The sequence below is a fragment of the Sciurus vulgaris genome, assembly GCF_902686455.1.
Source record: "Sciurus vulgaris genome assembly, chromosome: 1".
NCBI lineage: Eukaryota > Metazoa > Chordata > Mammalia > Rodentia > Sciuridae > Sciurus > Sciurus vulgaris.
In genome coordinates this window covers 4,208,048-4,225,323 of record NC_136461.1, presented here as the reverse complement: position 1 = coordinate 4,225,323, position 17,276 = coordinate 4,208,048, and the positions used below count along the sequence as shown (strand labels likewise).

The window sequence follows — 17,276 nt, the reverse complement described above, 5'->3', positions numbered from 1 at the left end:
GCGAGGCCCCACCCTCTCCCGACAGCACGAGCCGCTGGGACACAAACACTCGTTTCACCTCTTTATTGGCCGCCCGGAGCCTGGGCTCTGTTCGCCCGCGCGGTGACACATCGCATGCTAAGACTGGGGCGCCCAAAGGCCTCCCGGACCTCCAGGCCCTCCACTCAGTTTGACCTTCAACCTCAGGGCAGGACAGATTGACAGCCCATCCCGCCCCGCCCGGCTGGCTCTGCCTGACCCGCTGGTCAGGTGGAGCTGCAGCGCCTCGTGTAGTCCAGGATGGAGGCCTGAAAGTGCCCTGTGTTATTGAGGTCTGGGCGACAGAGGATCACGTAGCACTTGGGCAGGAAGTAACCACCGAAGCCGCTGCTCAGGCAGGTCAGCAAGGCCAGCACATTGACCACGAGCAGGTACTTGCCCTGGTAGACGCTGACCATGGTGAAGAAGGTGATCCAGGATACAAAGTTGAGGAGTTGGCTGAAGGTAACACATTTGGCCTCACTATAGTTTTCTGGCAAGTCCTTGCCCAGATAGCTGCAGGCAAAGGCACTGACCGAAAGGAGGCCATTGTACGTGAAAGCCAGCAGGAATCCCAGTGAGTTGCCCTCTGTGCACTCAAGCACCACTAGCTGGGGAAAGCGCCGATATTCCCTGGTGGGCTGTGGCGTCCACACTATGAGCCAGGTTAGGCAGATGAGCAGCTGGGCCACTGAGCTGATCATCACAAACAGGCCAGCACCATGATTTTGGACCCAAGCACGGTAGAACCTGGGCACCTTGGTGGAAAACTTGAAGATGATGACGAGTTGGAAGGAGCGAACGGTCAGGCAGGATAGGAAGACGGCAAAACCCAGGGAAAAGAGTGCCTGGCGCAACAAGCACGCAGGCAGCGTGGGCTCCCCAAAGAAGCCATAGAGGCTGCAGCTACCTGCTGCCAGGGAGCCCAGCATGAGGAAGCACAGCCTACCTCCAGCTGACCTCACCACAGGGGTATCTAGGTGCCGGGCAAACAGGCCAGCAGTCCCAACCAGCAGCAGTAGCAGCAGTGTATTAGCGGCCAGCAGCACCCAAGAGATGGGCTCCTGCCAAGTCAAAACCACCACCGTGCGTGGGAAGCAGGTCGGACTTCCCTCAGGTGCCCACTCTTCTTTCCCGCAAGGTTGGCATCTGTAGAGGTCTGAAAGGGAAAGCAAAGGTGGTTCCTGAGAGCCAGGTGAACAAAGTAGGGCTGGGGAAAGGAAGGATGTGTTCATGTCTTCCCAGCACTTCCACCAGCCACACCCACCTTTCTGGACTTCTCCTGTATGATTTCTGAGTCCTGACTCTCTGAGGACAGAAGGCATACTGTCCCATCCCCACAGAGAGTGAAAGTGAAGCATGTGACCCCTGGAGTCCAGCTCTGGGCTGAGCCCTTAGCTACATAAAATGCTCTCTGGTCTCCACTTTGCGTCACTGGGTGGGACTCTTTCCTGCAGCAGACATGCTCCCAGGAGTCCAGGTGCTGGCCGTGTTCAGCATGGGCAACAGAAGGGACTTTCTATAGACAGGATGGGAGAGTACAAAGAGCTACGTCCAGGGGAACGAAGAGGTTGAACTCAGAATAAGATGCTTTTTGCAGATGTGATGTGAGCTCTCTGATGGAGGACACACCTTGGTCTACAGCTTTCCTTTTGTTGTCTGTCTGCTTGATCAGAATTAAATCTGGTGACAGGTGTCTGCCAACCTGCACCTAACTGGCAGCCCAGTGACTGTCCTGGGGCTGAGTGTACACACACGGCCTGGGAGAGGTTCTTCTACCTGCTGTGTAGCCCCCTGGAGTGCTGGTCACTGGCCCACCCACTTGTTCACTCACCACTCTTGTTGAGGAAGGTCCCGGCCTCACAGGGCACACACTCAAAGCAACAGTGGTGGAAACCCGCGACCACCCGACGGTGCCCTTCAACACAGTCTTGGGTACACACAGATGTAGGTACCTGTAAGAAGCCACAGGTGTACTGTAGTCACATAGAAGAGCCCAAGTCAAAGGACAGTTCACATGTGGAACAGAAAGCAGAATGTCCCTGCCTCTGCCCTTGGAGATCACTCCCAAGGCAGAGCCCCTGGCTATTGTGCCAACAGCATCCAGGTAGGCATCTGTCTACCATCCCTGCAGGGTGGGGAGAGTGATGGCAATCTAGTACCTGGGGCAATCTAGTACCCTTCCTGCCCTGGGTAGGTGCCACTGTCAAGCTCCTGGCCCCCAAGAAGCAGTCACCTGGTGAGCGACCACATTCCATTACCTGATTGTCCTTTCCATGCCACCGGATATCAGTGTTATTTATGTCCAGCTGAACTGGGGACCATATGAAGGAGCCAATGATTCTGAAGGTCCACTTGGGCCCAATCCAGTCCCAGGCGATGATGTTATAGCCACTGAGAGGGTCCCCATTGTCATCAAATGTCACAGTGTCCTCGTGTAAAGGGAAATTCACCTTATAGATCTGCTCCAGAAGCTAAAACAGACAGACATCCTGAAGCTACGGCAGACCACACAGAACCAGACTGCAAGAAGCAGGGGCCAGGGGCCTTCTCGGGTTTCTGACCTGGGTGATTTCAGACTCCCTGGGACACCTGCTGTCCCTTCCTCAGAGCCCTTCCCACTGGTCCTCCCAGAGGAGGCCTCTAGCAAAGGACCCCTTGGTGGATATTTTGTTTTAGCCCTTGTCATTTCTGGGGTATGGTGGTGGGGAGAAGGCAAGGTTCAGAGAGGAGAAGGATTTGTCTAAGGGAAGACTGTCATCCCTCAAGTCATTGGTTTTTTGGGGTGACCTAGAGTGTCCACTGTGCCTGTCTCAGGATTGGCTCTTCTCCCTGATTCAGGGACCTGGGGCTTGACTCTTACCTGCCAGGGGTAGATTTGGCCCTTGGAACAGGCTCCAGAGGCACAGTCCAGGAGCTGGTGGAGGCCATGGGCCACAGCATACACTGCCTGGTACACATTGTAGGCAGAACTCATGGAGAAGGCCCCAAGCTTGGGCGTCGTATATTCTGTGAAAGTTTGGCACTTGCTGCAGAGCTGATTGGTGCTGCACCAGGAGCCTTTGGGGCAGGACCTGGGGGCCCCCTTGTCAGCCCGGGCATAGGCCTCCTCAAACTCCTTCAAGCCAGGGACAAGCTTCTGTTGGATGGCCACACCCAGCACTGTGCCGATGCCCTGGATCCCAGGCACACTGGTGATATGTGTGGAGATGGCCCAGTCTTCTGAGGCAATCCATACCTTACCAGTCAGGTTGGCCAGCACCACGGACTTGAAGAACACTCCAGCCAGCTGCCGGCTGGAGAAAACCACCACCACTGTTGTCCTGGCGAGGGCCAGGTGGCGCACCATGCTCCGCATCTCCTCGTCACCCACTTGGGCAGAGGAAGGCACAATGCCCTTGAAAGCAATGCAGATGCCCCGCTTCGTGGCCAGGTCCTCCAGCGCCTGCACCCCCAGCTCCCCATAGTCACCATCGCTGCCAACCAGAGAGACCCAGACCCACTGGAACCTCTGTAGCAGCAGCACCATGATCTCTACTTGGTACTTGTCGCTGGGAATGGTACGCAGAAAAGAGGGGTATTGCCACTTCGTGCTGAGCACCATGCTGCTGGCCTCGTAGCTGATCTGTGGGGATCCCATTCAGTGAGATCAGCAGCAGCAACCTCAACTGAGGTCCCCCAGTGCCAGCCCTGTGCTGGGTGTAGGGATATAGGGAGGAAGGAGACAGGAGAGCCATGCTTGACCCAGTCTGAGCACCAGCTGGAGGCTACACTGGGAAGCAGGGTGCTGGAGAGGAGTGGACTCTGGCTGGTGGGCAGGTGGCGGAGTCTTGCGTTCTGAGCACAGGGAACAAACCTGCCTACAGGAGTGCCACAGTATGGTGTGTGTGGGGACTGACAAGGGCTTCTGCCTGGCCAGAGGTCCTCGGCCTGGCCTGAGGGCTTGGTCTTCTCTCCAGGCCATGGGGCGAGCCTGAGAAATAACATTGGTTGTTTGAGGAATACACAGCTAATCTCAGTGAGAAATGTGTTAGACAAGGCTCGAGACCAGAGGAGTCGAGGTGCTCTGAAGGAAGGCTGTGGCGGTAGGAAGGGCTGGACGCGGCCGTGTTGAGAAGGAAGATGGAGCAGCCGCGGCAGCGGATGGATGAAAGGCAAGAAGCAGGAACGTGAGCACGAAGGGTAGGACAGCTGAGCATCTTGGCCTGGTGGGACCAATAGGGTCAGGGCTGGAACTACAAGAAGAAAAGAGTCTCTCGTGGGGGGAGATGCATTCAGTGTGGAACCTGCTGGCGCCTGAAGTGGCAATGTCCACGGGCACGGTGCTCAGAAGTCAGGACACGGGGCTGGAAGGGGGCCCACTGGCTTCGGAAATCGAGAAGTGCTGGGGCTAGAACAGGCATGGGGGGCAGGATTCGGGGCCACGGGTGGAGGAGCAAATGAGAAGGAGCAAAATGCTCTGAGCACGAGTTCCAGTGGGAAGGGCGGAAAGAGCCGGGAGGGCAAGGGGAGCCCCACACCTGCAGACTGGGGCGCGAGACTGACAGGCCCAAGCAGGAGCTGGTGCCAACCAGCCGAGGGATGCCCGCCTCTGAGCCAGGAGGAGACAGGCGACGTGAAGGTCATGCACCACGGGGAGGAAAGGTTTTCAACCATTACTGAAGGAGGGGAGGCTCTGGATGGAGAGGGCTGTGGAGGACCAAGGGGGAGTAGTCAAATGCAGCAGCTCCCAAGGGAACCAGTGTCAGTGAGGGCTGAGGCAGGGGGATCTGGAAGCAGCTCCCGGAGAGGAAGGAAGCCGGCTGGGACAGGTAGAGACCTCTGCAGTGTGACTAAGGAGCAGGACTGGCTGGAGGTCCGGAGAGCCAGACCAGCCTTGGAGGGCACAGCTGTCCTCACCCACTTGCCCCAGCCCAAGCTGGACTTGCCAAACCACTGAGGCCCCTGCTTACCAGGGGCACCAGGAAGGGGCTCAGCACGGCAGCAGTGGTGACAGCATGGTTGGTGTTGTCAGGCCCGATGATTGCCACCGCCTTGGGGGTGTAGCGGGAAAGGCTTTCTTGGAGCGCTATGTGGTGCGTCCCTGGCAGGCAGAGCATGTTCAGGGTGGCATACAGGTTGGCTGACTCCGAACAGACGTCATACAGCTCGTACCCCAGGGTGACATTGGGCAGCAGGGCCGTGGAGTTGTTTATCTCCTCAATACCAAACCTCATGGCCTGGAAGAGGTGGTAGCCGTGGCCGTTGAAGCTATCAGGCCTGCAAGGAAAGCATGGTGAGAGCTGAGAAGGTCAAGGTCCCTCTGAGACCCACCAGCCTTGGCCCAGCCCAGGTCTGTGGAGTAGGAACAACCTCTGAGGTCATCTGCCCAGGCCTGTACTGCTGTGGCTTCAGCATGGGCCCAGGATGTGCTAGCAGGCCCGAGGAGAGGTAGAGCAGACCTTCCCGAAACGCCGCCTGCCACACCACGTGGGTAAGCACGTGAGCATTGAAGTCCCAGAGGTCCTGCAGCAGAGCAACCTGGGAACTTCTCTCACAATTGTGGGGGAGGGTGAGTCAGAAATTTGCAGGGTAAGACCACAGGCTGGGTATTCTAGCAAGAGCTGGTGTTGCAATCTTGAGTCCAAAGGCAGAATTCCCTTCTTTGCCAGGACCTCAGTCTCCTAAGGTCTTCAATTGATTAAACGAGGCCCACCAACAGTCTGGAGGGTCACCTGCTCTTCTCAGTCTATTTTTATTTTATTTTCCATAGTGGGGATGGAACTCAGGGCCATGCCCATGCTAGGCAAGTGCTCTACCTCTGAGCTTCATCTCTCACTCCCCCTTTTTTAAAATTTTGAGATAAGGTCTTGCTAAATTAAACTCAATCCTCCCAAGTAGCTGGGATTACAGGCAGGTGCCACCATTCCTGGCTCTGCTTGATTTATTGATTTAAATGTTCATCACATCTAAAAAATCTCGCAGCAACACCAGCCCTGGTGTTTGATAGAACAGCTTTGAGCACCATCACCTGGACAAACTGACACTACAAATAACCCCCACATCCGCTTCTCCTGGTTAAGGAGCGCTTCTCACCTCACCGGGAACTTGCCTCCTGCACACAGTCTGTCAGTGACCTGAAGCCAGTTTCCTGGGGTCCTACCCCAAAACCCCTTGCACAGCCTGGGGCTCTTTTCCCAGCTTCTGCCTATAGCTTCTGACCTGAACCTTTCACATTTCAGAACCTTCAGCCTGGGCCAACAGCAGGTGTGTTTCAAGTACAAGCACCCAGGGCTGGGGATACAGCTCAGTTGGTAGAGTGCTTGCCTTACATGCACGAAGCCCTAGGTTCAATCCCCAGCTGCACAAAAAAAAATAAATAAATAAAGTACAAGCACCCTCCCTGGTGGCCCAAAGACATCCCCCAGCCTCCTGTGACAGCCCCCAAGCAGCCCTCTTCTTTCAGAGAGAAGCAGGAAGCATTCTCTGCTGGACCACCAGCCCCAGGAAGGCTGCTGTGTGGAGCATCCACTGTCCTTTTCCCTGGGAGAAAAGCCAGGAAATGTCTTGAGTGGGGTTGCAACACAATGCACTCCAACAGTAAGGACAAAACAGCACATCAGAGTGGAAGCTGCCAGAAGCGTTTGGGGCTCTAGCCAGCACCTGGAGGGGGCAACTGGGGAGGGAGGGAGGGAGGAAAGGAGGGACGGGGTGGGAGCTCAGGGAGTACCCCAGAGGCAGGCACAGGTCCCACTAAGTGATAGCTCTGCTGGCCCCTCGCTTACCTGTCACAGAGGGTCACTTGAGGCCTGTGTCTCACCTGCAGATAGTCACCATGGAGAGGGAAAAGGCCTGCCAGGAGGTAATCCCCCTGAAGGCTGAAGTCAGGGGAGGACCCCGACTGGTGGCAGCTGAAAGCCCAGCAACAGGCAATGGAGAATTGCAGGCTGACCAGGTGAGCCACCCAAGGTGACATGCTGGCCAGGTGCCCCTGTGCCCAGCATGGCAAGCAGCAGCCTCTGACAAGGCCTGCCTTAAATAGAAGAGAAGGTCGCTGCCCAGTCACTTCACAAGTTGATGCTCCTGAAAGGGGTGGGACTGGGGCCCAGCTGTGGAAGCTGGGCTGCTGCTCTTGGCTTTCCGGGCCTGCGGTCCCACTCAGGAACTGGGCAGGACCAGGGCATGGATGCAAAACCAGGCAGTGCCCGTGACCCTCCTCTGGAAGGTTGTGGGTTCTGACCTTGCTCTGGTTCCTGTGGCTTCACCTGGCTAAGTTGCTTAGGGCCTCGCTAAGATGCTGAGGCTGGCTTTGAGCTCATGATCCTCTGCCTCAGCCTCCCAAATTCCAAGGATTACAGAGGTATTCCACCACACTTGGTGGGAGACCGGGTCTTGCTATGTTGTCTGGGCTGGCTGGTGATTCCTGGGCTCACGAGATTCTTCTGCCTTAGTAGTTACAGAAATTGGAAGTAAGGTGTGCAACACTGAGCTGACTAGCAGCAGGTTTTAGAATCCTTTACCTGCACCTCAGCTAACTGAATGAGACATGGCTTTGAATTGATATCCCCACCCACAGTTCCCAATTTTTTGACATTGAAATTGTGAGTGAACCATCATAGTTTAGCCTTGTTATCCAGGGTTGGTCCCTTCAGCCCAAAGGCAAATGCATGCAAAACAAAAGGTATGCAAATAGACCAGTTTTGTTTAAAATGCCAATCCTGGAGCTTTTCTAAAGGAAAAATAAATCCCAGGTGGATTTCCGGAGGAGGCCTGGTGGCCAGACCTGGGGTTTTTGGCTTTCCCACTCAGGTCCGCCGGGGTGGAACTTTTGCATAATGTAAATGGCGCCGGCTGCTACAGCCTCTGCGGGGCATTTGAGACACCCTCGTGTGCTGCCGGAGGCCGGCAGAGGGCGCCAGCCACCCCCGAGGCCGCTCCTGCCGGTGGTCCCGTCGCTCCGCCCAGTGGCCTCGCGAGATTCGCGCGCGGCTGGAGCAGAACGCACAGTATGGCGGACTCGGTGCTGCTGTTGCGGCGCGGCGCGAGCCGCTCCACGTGGCTGCGGGTCCGCAAGGCCCGGCCCCAGCTCATCCTCAGCCGCCGGCCGCGCCGCCGGCTCTGGACACTGCGCTGGAGCGGCCGGCGGCGCCTACGGCGCCGGCTGCTGCAGGCCCACGCCGCGGGCGGGGACTGGTGCGAGGGCGCCGGCCAGGGCTCCCGCGCGGCGGCGGCGCGGAGGCCCAAGGCCGCGGACCCCGACCCCGGCCCGGCCCCTGGCCCCGAGCCAGAACCGGCCGCCTCCGCGAGCGGCCCCCAGAAGCTCCCGGTCCTGTCCGTGCGGCAGCTGGGCCCGGGCCGCGCGCTGCTGCTGCTGCCGGCGGAGCAGGTGGGTGGCGCCTCCCGATCCGGTGGGACCAGGCGCGGCCACCGCCTCTGCTGAGGGCCCCTGGTGCTGGGCGCTCGCGGATGCCGGTGTTTTCGGTGCTCCCAGCCCTGGGCGCAGCAGTTAGCGTCCTGCTGCATACGCTTCCGCACCGAGGAGCAGGTGACTTGCCCGAGTTAGGCAGCAGAAGGGGCGGAGCTGGAAGTCCACCCAGGCAGCCGGGCACAAGCGCGGGTCCGAGAGATCCCCCTGCGATGCTGCGGGGAAGTGAAAACCCAGGAACGGGAAAGACTTGGCAAGCGATGGGCCGTGGTGAGGATGGGTTCCTAGAGTGAGTGCAAAGCAGGGGGACCGCACAGCTGGTCTTAGGGACCCTCGGTGCTTCACGTGTCCGTATCCACAGGCTTTACCCCGAGCTGCCACGGAGTATGATCTTAGATGAAAAATGTGAAGCACGTTTTGGTCACTGTATACAGTGTGCTCTGTTGCCTGAATGTCCGCTGCCTTCTGATGGCAAGCCCGGACAGCTGGCCGACCTCTCCAGCGATGGGGAAAAGAAGGGAGAGGGAGACCCTGTGAGAATAAGGAATGCTTGTCAGTCATTCTACTGTCATGTGTAACTAAAAAGAACCAAAAAAAAAAAAAAAAAAAAAAAAAGTGAATATAGGGTAGAGAGAGATAACCGATGAGAAAAGAGTGATATGGAATCAGAAAATTAAGATTTTAGAATTTCTCTGTCATTAGTAATAGGAACTGTAATATTATTTCTGCCTTTTTTCCTTCCCCACTAGACTTTTACTTTTAGTGGAATCTGTCGTTTGACTTGCCTCTATGGCCAGGTGGAGGTGTTTGGTTATATCATCAGCCAAGGCCAGCCTGCCCAAGATATCTTCTCTACCTATACCCATGCGTACCTGACCATTAATGCAATCCATTACTCCATGCCTGAGAAAAGTGAGAAAGAGATAAGAAAGGAAGCCCGGATTTTGCTCAGATCTCATCTTAACCTGGGTAATGAAAAGAACTGAGTAATTTAACGATGGCCTACTATCATAAAGTTAATAATTTTTAATGCTTACTGTTGTCTCCATATTGTGCTAAACACTTTATTTAACCCCTCTGGGAGTTATAAGAGTTAACGTTGTTATTTTTCAAACAATGAAAATTCTCAAGACCATGAGCCATATGTGGCAAACGTGGGTTGACTTCCATGTATCCCTACTATGCATTATGGTTTAGGAAAGACTGAAACATAATTCCAATTCTCAAAAAATTTACAGTTAATTTGAGGAGATGCTACCTTAGTGAGCAGAGAATTTAGCTCTTTCTTTTTTAGAATTGCTCTTTCTAAGGTGGTTTGTTTTTCTTTCTACAGAGGACAGATGTTGGTCGATGAAGAATTTCTCTCCTCTGTGTTCCATTGTGATGCTAGAACGTCTGAAAACCTCCACTGTGAACTTCCTAACCAGCTATCCGGGTTTATCTTACATTTTCACACAAGAGGTATAACCAGTTACCAGTTTATCCAGAGGTTTGCTAATTATTTGCACCAAAGTGGTCATACCAAGTGACTATGTAGGATGCTGTCTTGGAAGATCAGTCTGTCTGTCCTGTTAGTGTGGTAGATCCTACAGAATGTCATGTTGTCAGAAGTTAGAAAGTTGCTGGTATAGAAAGGGTTGTGCCTCTCGTCCCTCTCTTGGTTTCATTGTCTAGCAGAGGCCATCATTTCATGTTGTAGTTGGTTAATGGTTACTTTCTAAACAATGGAAGAATGACTTCAATACCTAACACACCCATCTCTCTCCTCACCTGTAAATTTTTGATGGCTGTGTTATTAATCTGAAGTCAAGTTCCATTGCTATAAATGTCTCCCATGAGCCAGAAGTTTGAGTCTAATTTATAGATTTTTTTTTTTTTGGTACAAGAGGTGGATCCCAGGTTCTCTCTCATGCTAGGCAAGTGATCTACCACTGAGCTACATCATCAGAGACTTAATCTGTAGGATTAGTGTACAGATTGGATGTCAGATGTGAGGAAGAATCACAGAGGCGAGGTGTGCAGCTCATTGTGCTTAACATGCATGAGTTTCTGGGTTTGAACCTGATCCTTAGCACCCAAATCAAAAGAATCATGGAGTGGCACCAAACTTGTTGGCCTCACCCTCTGGGTACACAGAGTTGCTTCTGACTGAGGCAGGGCACTGCGGCAAGGAGCCAGGGCATGCTGACTTGGAGATACCTGTTAAACATCTAGCTGTAAACATCAGCTGGGCAGTGGAGTGTGTGAGCCGGAATTGAGGGAGGAGATTGGAGCTGTAAATTTGGGAATGGACAGCAGAGAGGGTTCTTGAGAACATGAGATGGGTAATGGCTGGGAGGCAGTTGGCATAGAAGGAAGGGAGAGGGCCAGAGGTGTAGGCAGAGACAGGGAGCATCAGTAGAGCCTGAAAGGAGTGGTCTGGGTCAGAGGTCTTTAAGGAGAGAGTGATGGCAGGAAGATGGAGAAAGGAGCGCTGGGTAGAGAAGGAGGTCTGCGTAAGAGTGGTTTCATTGGATTGCAGTGGTTTCATTGGGACGTCCTGGGTGCAGTAAGGGTAAGAGCTTGGGGAGAGTGAACTGGAGGGTTGGTGGTAAAGCCTGCTGTAGGGAGAAGGAAGGAAGTGAAGCAGTGATGGGCGCGTCCGTGTGACCAGGAAAGTTTTGTTTTGGTTAAGATGGAATTTAAACTCGATGCTGAGGTAGGAGGGTCACTAGTTCAAGGCCAGTTTGCTCAGTTTAGCAAGACCTCATCTCAAAAAGTTAAAAAGGGGCTGGGGTTGTAGCTCATGATTGAGCGCCTGCCTAGCATGTGTGAGGTACTGGATTTGAGCCTCAGCACCACATAAAAATAAATAAATAAAGACATTGTGTCCATTTACTACTAAAAAATAAAAAGGGTGAGGATGTAGCTCAGAGAACTCCAATCACCAATACCACAAAAAAACAACAAAAAAGATAGAAATTTAAAACACCATACTTGATCACAGCGGGTGGGGATGGTCCAGAGGAGAGGGGAGGGTGGCCGGAACAACCCACTACCCACTGGGAAGGTCTGGTTCCCAGACTCATGGCCTGAGGAGGAATAGGCAGTTCATTTATAGTTGCTGGAGTCGGTGCCCAGGGAGGGCCAGAGGTCCCTTTTGGTTGTTGATGGACCATTTATTTATTTATTATATTTTTACATATTTTACACACACACACACACACACACACACGCACGCACGATGCTGAGAACTGAACTCAGTGCCTCACGCTTTGCGCTCTACCACTGAGCCCCAGCCCAGAACACCACTTCTGACGTCTCTCCCATAGTGGGAATGGGATGAGGGTCATCACTGGGTGGGGAGCAGACTGGGTGTGGAGGTTTACATGGAGTGGGACAGTGGCGCATCCTTCTCGATTGCATTTTAATCCACTATAGAATTGAGTGGCTCGATGGGGCCACAGGAGGACGTGTTCCTGAGCCCCGCCACCTGGAGGTGAATGCTCAGAATAGCCTGGATCCGACATGTATTTCCCGCTCCCTACCCAAGACTTAACCAACACTGTTGTTTTATTCCTTATGCTTTTTTTTTTTCCTTTTTTTGTTACTGGGGATTAAACCCAGGGGCACTTAACCACTGAGCCACATTCCCTGCCTTTTTTATATTTTCTTTAAGACAGGGTCTCACTAAAGTGCTGAGGCTGGCTTCGTACTTATGATCCTCCTGCCTCAGCCTCTGGAGCCGCTGAGATTACAGTGAGTGCCACTGTGCCTGATTCTGCTTTAACTCTAATCCATACACCAACTTGTTCCACAGCTGTGGGCCCTCTGTTGAATTTTTCTTATGACGATCATTTTTAGGTTTCCAGGCCTTTTTATTTTCTGAGGAGCCTTCTGCAGAGGTCCTGGAAGTTCAGGGGTTAGCATACGCTGTGAGGCAGACCATGGATGGCTTCAGGAGGGGTTGACAGGCTTGCCGATGGGTTGGATTTGGGGTGGTGAGAGAAGGGGAGGGACCGAATTTATCTTACGTAGTTTACAACTGTGTGAGGCTTGTGAGTTTAGAAATGAAGAAAAATGTATATTGTTTTCACTGTTCCTTAAAGTTTAAAGTGTTATATTGCAGGTTACAACTTTCCAGATTAATGCTGAATATTTAGCCTTGAGGTCTGTTGGTATCAAAAAAGAGAGAAGGAAAAAAGCACTTAATTTAAGTGAGAGTGCCCTGGCAGCCCTGGAAGAGTTAGTGAGTGTTTCTTCTGGTGAGTAGTATGTTTTGGTAAATTCAGTTGTTGTCTACTGAAGCCTCAAAGAACTCCTGCTTGTGGCTAAAGTACTGAAGAAGACAGCTAATTCTGGGCCAATGTTTGTTTCATCTTCAGAAGAAGCAGATGGCTGCCCTGTCATTCTGGTCTGTGGTGACCAGGACGTTGGAAAGTCAACATTTAACAGATACCTGATTAACCAGTTGTTAAATAGGTAAGAGAGCTTTTGTTCTCTTGGCATATTGCTAGATCTTAGGCAGGAGTAGGGTCTCTGTTTGGAGACTGTGTCGGAGCTGCCTGCCTTCTCTGTGGAGATTTTGTACGGGGCTGTGCAGAGCTGCTCCAACAGTCGTGGGAGTGCACCAGCTCCAGGCTGCAGGCACCCAGTGCTGTCCTGCCATCAGTGACTACCAAGGCAGGGTGTGTGTGGAGCTGACATGCAGATGCACAGGTTCAGAGTGGGGATGCGTTGTTCTGAAATGGAATCGCAGGAGAGGCCAAGTCGCGTGCCTGCTGTGCAGGGTCACTGTGACCTTGCCTGCGCTCCATGGTCATCTCTGGAGCATTCCACCTGAAAAGCTGCATAGAGTGGATTACTACTGTGTCGTGTAGAACCATTACTATCTGATTTCTCCTTTCCACAGGATAAGCTAGTTAAGATTTTCTTTCTTTTCCTTTTTAAATGTTTCCAGTATTCCCTGCATTGACTATTTGGAATGTGACCTGGGGCAGACAGAGTTCACACCTCCCGGCTGCATCTCTTTGCTTAATGTCACAGAACCAGTTCTGGGTATGTATTACATAATTCTTCATGGTCTTGGTTTTATAAAATCAAAAGGAATGACACCTGCCAAAAACTCCGTGTAAGAATATAGACTGGAGAAAGTGAGCACGCTCCATGAGACAGGTCTTTCTCGCACCTCCAGCCTTCGCACACCCACAAGGGTGTGTTTCCGTTTAGCAAGTGGAACTGCTGCTTGTCTTGCTTTGTGTAAATTGAGAGCACACCTTGTCCAATATTACTGTTTCATGTGACCTTCTACAACTGTTCGATCCAGGAAATGCACAGTGGTGCAATGCAGTTGACCTGTCTACAAGTATCATTCAGAATTCACTGGTTGCCTGGTAACATCCTTTTTCTGGCTCAGAAGCCAACATGGAATTCCATGTTGCTTTATTTTAATGATAAAATATACAGAATATATTCATCATTTTACCTATTTGTATATATAATTCAGTGGCATAAACCCATTTACAAGGTTATGTAACCTTCACCTCTGTTAACACTTTTTGATTATTCTAATATGAAAAGCCATACTCATTGAACAAAAATTCCTTCTCCCTCATCCCCTAGTTTCTGGTAGGTTCTCTTCTACTTTGAGTCCCTATGAATCTGCCTATTATAGATACCCCTTATGAGTAGAATCGTGGAGTACTTGTCCTTCTGTCGGTCTCATTTCACTGAGCATCATGTTTGCAGGGTCCTTCCACATTGTAGCATAGAACAAAATTTAATTCCTTTTTTCACAACTGAGTGATATTATTTCATCCCACATGTTTGGTGTTGTTTGTCCGGACAGCCACTGGTAGACCCTCGGGTTGTTTCCGTGCTTTGGCTGTTGTGAATAGCGCTAGGAGGGACATGAGGTATAGGTATCTGTTCAAGTCTCTGCTCCCAGTTTTCCCAGATATACACCAAGAAGTGGGATTACTGTGTCATATGGTAGTTTTATATTTGACCTTGTGTTTATTGGCTGATTGTGTATCATTTTTGGGGGGGGGATTGAGCCCAGAGTCATTTTACCACTGAACCACATCCACAGCCCTTTATATATATATTTCTAAATGTATTTATATGCAGTGCTGAGAATCAAACCCAATGCCTCACACATGCTAAACAAGTGCTTTACCACTGAGCTACAACCTCAGCCCCCCAGCCCTTTTTATTTTGAGACAGAGTCTCATGGAGTGCTGAGGCTGGCCTTGAGTTTGTGATCTCCTACCTTAGCCTCCAGAGTTGCTGGGATGAGAGGCTTATGCCACCGTGCTGGCCATTTGTATGTCTTAGAGTAGATGTCTACTGAAGTCATTGAATACTGCACTTTTTTTTTTTTTGGTATTGAGTCTTGAACCCAGGGGCCACATCTGCAGTCCCTTTTTGTATTTTATTTAGAGACAGGTCTCCCTGAGTTGTTCAGGGCCTTGCTGAGTTGCTGCGGCTGGCCCAAACTCATGATCCTCCTGTGCCCCTGGTATTACAGGCATGTGTCACCATGCCCGGTAAATATTGCATTTTTGATTGCATTCTTTATTTCTATGGCATTTAGAAGTTGCCAAATCTAGTGTCATGAAGCTTTTGTTTCCTAAGAATGTTTCCATTCTGACTCTCAATTCTGTGACTGTGTTATGCTTAGAGTTTGTCTTTGTGCAGAGGAACAGGTCCAGCTTGGTTGTTTTGCATTGTGTGTCTATAGCTTTCCAGTTTAAACAGTCTCTAAGATCATCTGACCCTATGCGTGAGGTTTTATTTCTGGTTTTTAAGTTCTATTCTGTTGGTCTGTGTGTCTGTCCTTTTTTGAGTGCCACAATGTATTAGTTACTATAGCTTTGTAGTAAGTTTTGAAGTTGGTTCATGTCCTTTGTCCATTTAAAATTTTTTTTTTTTTTTCTGGTGCCAGAGAGCAAACCCAGGGCCATTTATCTACAAGGCAAACTATCTGCCACTGAGCTACATCCCCATCCCCTAGATGGTTTATAGTAATACATAGAAATGCTGCTGATTTTTTTTTTTTTAAATGTCAGTTCTGTGTCCCACAACGTTACTGGATTTATGTACGGGTTCTGATGTTGTTTTGGTGGAATCTTGCAGGGTTTTTACATGTAAGATCATGGAAGTGTATAAGGTCATGTCAGCTGCAAGGAGAGACAGCCTCACTTATTCCTTTCCTGTCCGGATGCCTGATGGTTACAGTCAAGAGTTCCAGAACTGTGTTGACAAGAAGTACAAGTCCTCCAGCTTTATTCTCTTTTAAGATATTTTTGGCCTTTCAAGGCTCCTTGCAATTCCAAATGAATTTGAGGATTGGCTTTTCCATTTCTGGGGAAGAGGCTGCAGGAAGTATGGTAGGGATTGCATTGGATCTGTAGATTGGTTGGGTGGTACTGTTATCCTAGCCGTGTCGGTCTTGGTGTCCATAAACATGGGAAGTCCTTCCGATTTTTTAGGTTGTCTTTAATTTTTTCAGCAATGTTTTGTTTTTATGGTACAAGTCTTTTATCTCCTGGGTTAGATTTATCCCTTAGGATTTAAAACTTTTGGGTGTTACTCTAAATGGAACTGCTTTGCTAATTTCATCTGTGTAGGCTCAGCACAGCCCTGTATGATCTTCAGTTTCTTCGGCCTGCGACAGTTCTTTCAGCTGTTACTGTCTTGTATGAGCTTGACTTTTTTTTTTTTTTTTTGGTGGTAGTACTGATGAATAAACCCAGGCTGTGCCCATACTACGTAAACCTGTCACTAAGCTACATCAACTCATAACCTTGACATTTTTGAAGAGGATATTAGGAGAATTTCTTCACAGTACACAGATTGAGGGTGTACATTTTTGGCAGGAGTTCACGGAAGTGACATTGTGTTGTCATCACATTGTGTGGGCATGTGGTAAGCATGTGCTACACCAGAAGTATGAACATGGATCAGTTAGTTGAGATAGTATTTGCCATGGTTTTCCCCAGTAAGATACATAGATACTTTCTATGTATGTGTGTAAAACTTTCAGATAACTTACTTTATGCTTATTCGTTACTGCTCGCTAAGTAAAATTAAAATATATGTCATGGGGAGATGCTTTAAGACTATGTAAATATACTGTTCCTCATTACTAGGCATTGAACTCAGGGGTGCTTTACCACTGAACTATATCCTCAGCCCTTTTTGTTTTTATTTTGAGATAGGATCTTGCCAGGTTGACCAAGCTGGCCTTACATTTGTGATCCTTTTGTGTTAGCCTCCCAAGTCTCTGGGATTAGGGGCATGTACCAGTATTCCTCATTAATTTTTGTTTTTTTTTTCAGTTGTAGGTGGACACGATGCCTTTATTTTATTTCTATGTGGTGCTGAGGATCAAACCCAGTGCTCACACCTGCTAGGCGAGTGTGCCACCACTGACCCACAGCCCAGCCCTCTTTTAATGGAGGCTGGTATTTGAAAGCCAGGTGCAGTGGTGCCAGCTGTGATCCCACAGACTCGGCAGACCAAGGCAGGCAGATCACAAGGCTGAAGCTGGCCTTGGCCATTTAGCAAGGCTCTTCTCCCAAAATGAAAACCCAGAGGTGGAGTGTCCCTGGATTCAATCCCTGGTACCAAAAAAGAGAGAGAGAGAAGAAAGGGAAACCAGAGTCTTTGCAATAGGTCGCTCCTTGCCTCTGGGGCATCATGGCTTCTTGTCATCAGTAGACAGAGGTATGCGTGTGTCAAACCCACGTGCTTTAGGTATGTGCACGTACACATGTACCTCTCTCTCTTTTTTTTTTTGTGTGTGTGTGTGTGTGAAGAGCCGTGAGTTTATGCCTGGCCTTCTGATTCCAGCCTAGCACTCTAGGGTTTG

The 17,276-nt window shown here is 50.7% G+C and overlaps 2 protein-coding genes across 6 annotated transcripts in view; one reads left to right on the top strand and one right to left on the bottom strand.

Annotated features, from left to right (window-relative positions):
- Positions 1-48: 48 nt before the first annotated feature.
- On the bottom strand, positions 49-6,988 carry TAS1R1 (taste 1 receptor member 1). 4 transcript variants are annotated; one of them, XM_079150379.1, is made up of 6 exons: positions 6,783-6,988; positions 4,971-5,277; positions 2,882-3,643; positions 2,280-2,492; positions 1,853-1,973; positions 49-1,177 (listed from the first exon to the last, which is right to left on the bottom strand). In XM_079150379.1, exons 1-6 carry the CDS (start codon positions 6,971-6,973, stop codon positions 246-248), a joined length of 2,526 nt encoding a protein of 841 aa, XP_079006505.1. In that variant the 5' UTR covers positions 6,974-6,988; the 3' UTR covers positions 49-245. The 4 variants fall into 4 exon arrangements, with proteins under 4 accessions (XP_079006505.1, XP_079006502.1, XP_079006503.1 ...); XM_079150376.1 differs by lacking the exon at positions 6,783-6,988 and adding an exon at positions 5,371-6,352; XM_079150377.1 differs by lacking the exon at positions 6,783-6,988 and adding an exon at positions 5,371-6,352 and having other exon boundaries at positions 2,280-2,450.
- NOL9 (nucleolar protein 9) overlaps positions 359-17,276 on the top strand; it is a 30,505-nt gene continuing 13,587 nt past the window's right edge. Inside the window, exons 1-6 of one of the 2 annotated variants that reach the window (XM_079150396.1) lie at positions 359-483; positions 9,172-9,391; positions 9,756-9,883; positions 12,531-12,666; positions 12,787-12,883; positions 13,362-13,459. In XM_079150396.1, coding sequence (XP_079006522.1) covers positions 436-483; positions 9,172-9,391; positions 9,756-9,883; positions 12,531-12,666; positions 12,787-12,883; positions 13,362-13,459 — 727 coding nt within the window. In that variant the 5' untranslated portion in view covers positions 359-435. Of the gene's footprint in view, positions 484-7,960; positions 8,384-9,171; positions 9,392-9,755; positions 9,884-12,530; positions 12,667-12,786; positions 12,884-13,361; positions 13,460-17,276 lie in introns of those variants that run through there. The other variant, XM_079150395.1, reaches the window with a different exon arrangement.

What these genes read in the sequence shown, in the direction of transcription:
- TAS1R1 (XM_079150379.1), bottom strand. Translation starts at nt 6,973, where the DNA reads ATGTCACCTTGGGTGGCTCACCTGGTCAGCCTGCAATTCTCCATTGCC. An exon ending in CAAGTGACCCTCTGTGACAG is followed by an intron (nt 5,278 to 6,782) that starts GTAAGCGAGGGG and finishes CTTTCCTTGCAG; the next exon opens with GCCTGATAGCTTCAACGGCC. An exon ending in GCCAAATCTACCCCTGGCAG is followed by an intron (nt 2,493 to 2,881) that starts GTAAGAGTCAAG and finishes TGTCTGTTTTAG; the next exon opens with CTTCTGGAGCAGATCTATAA.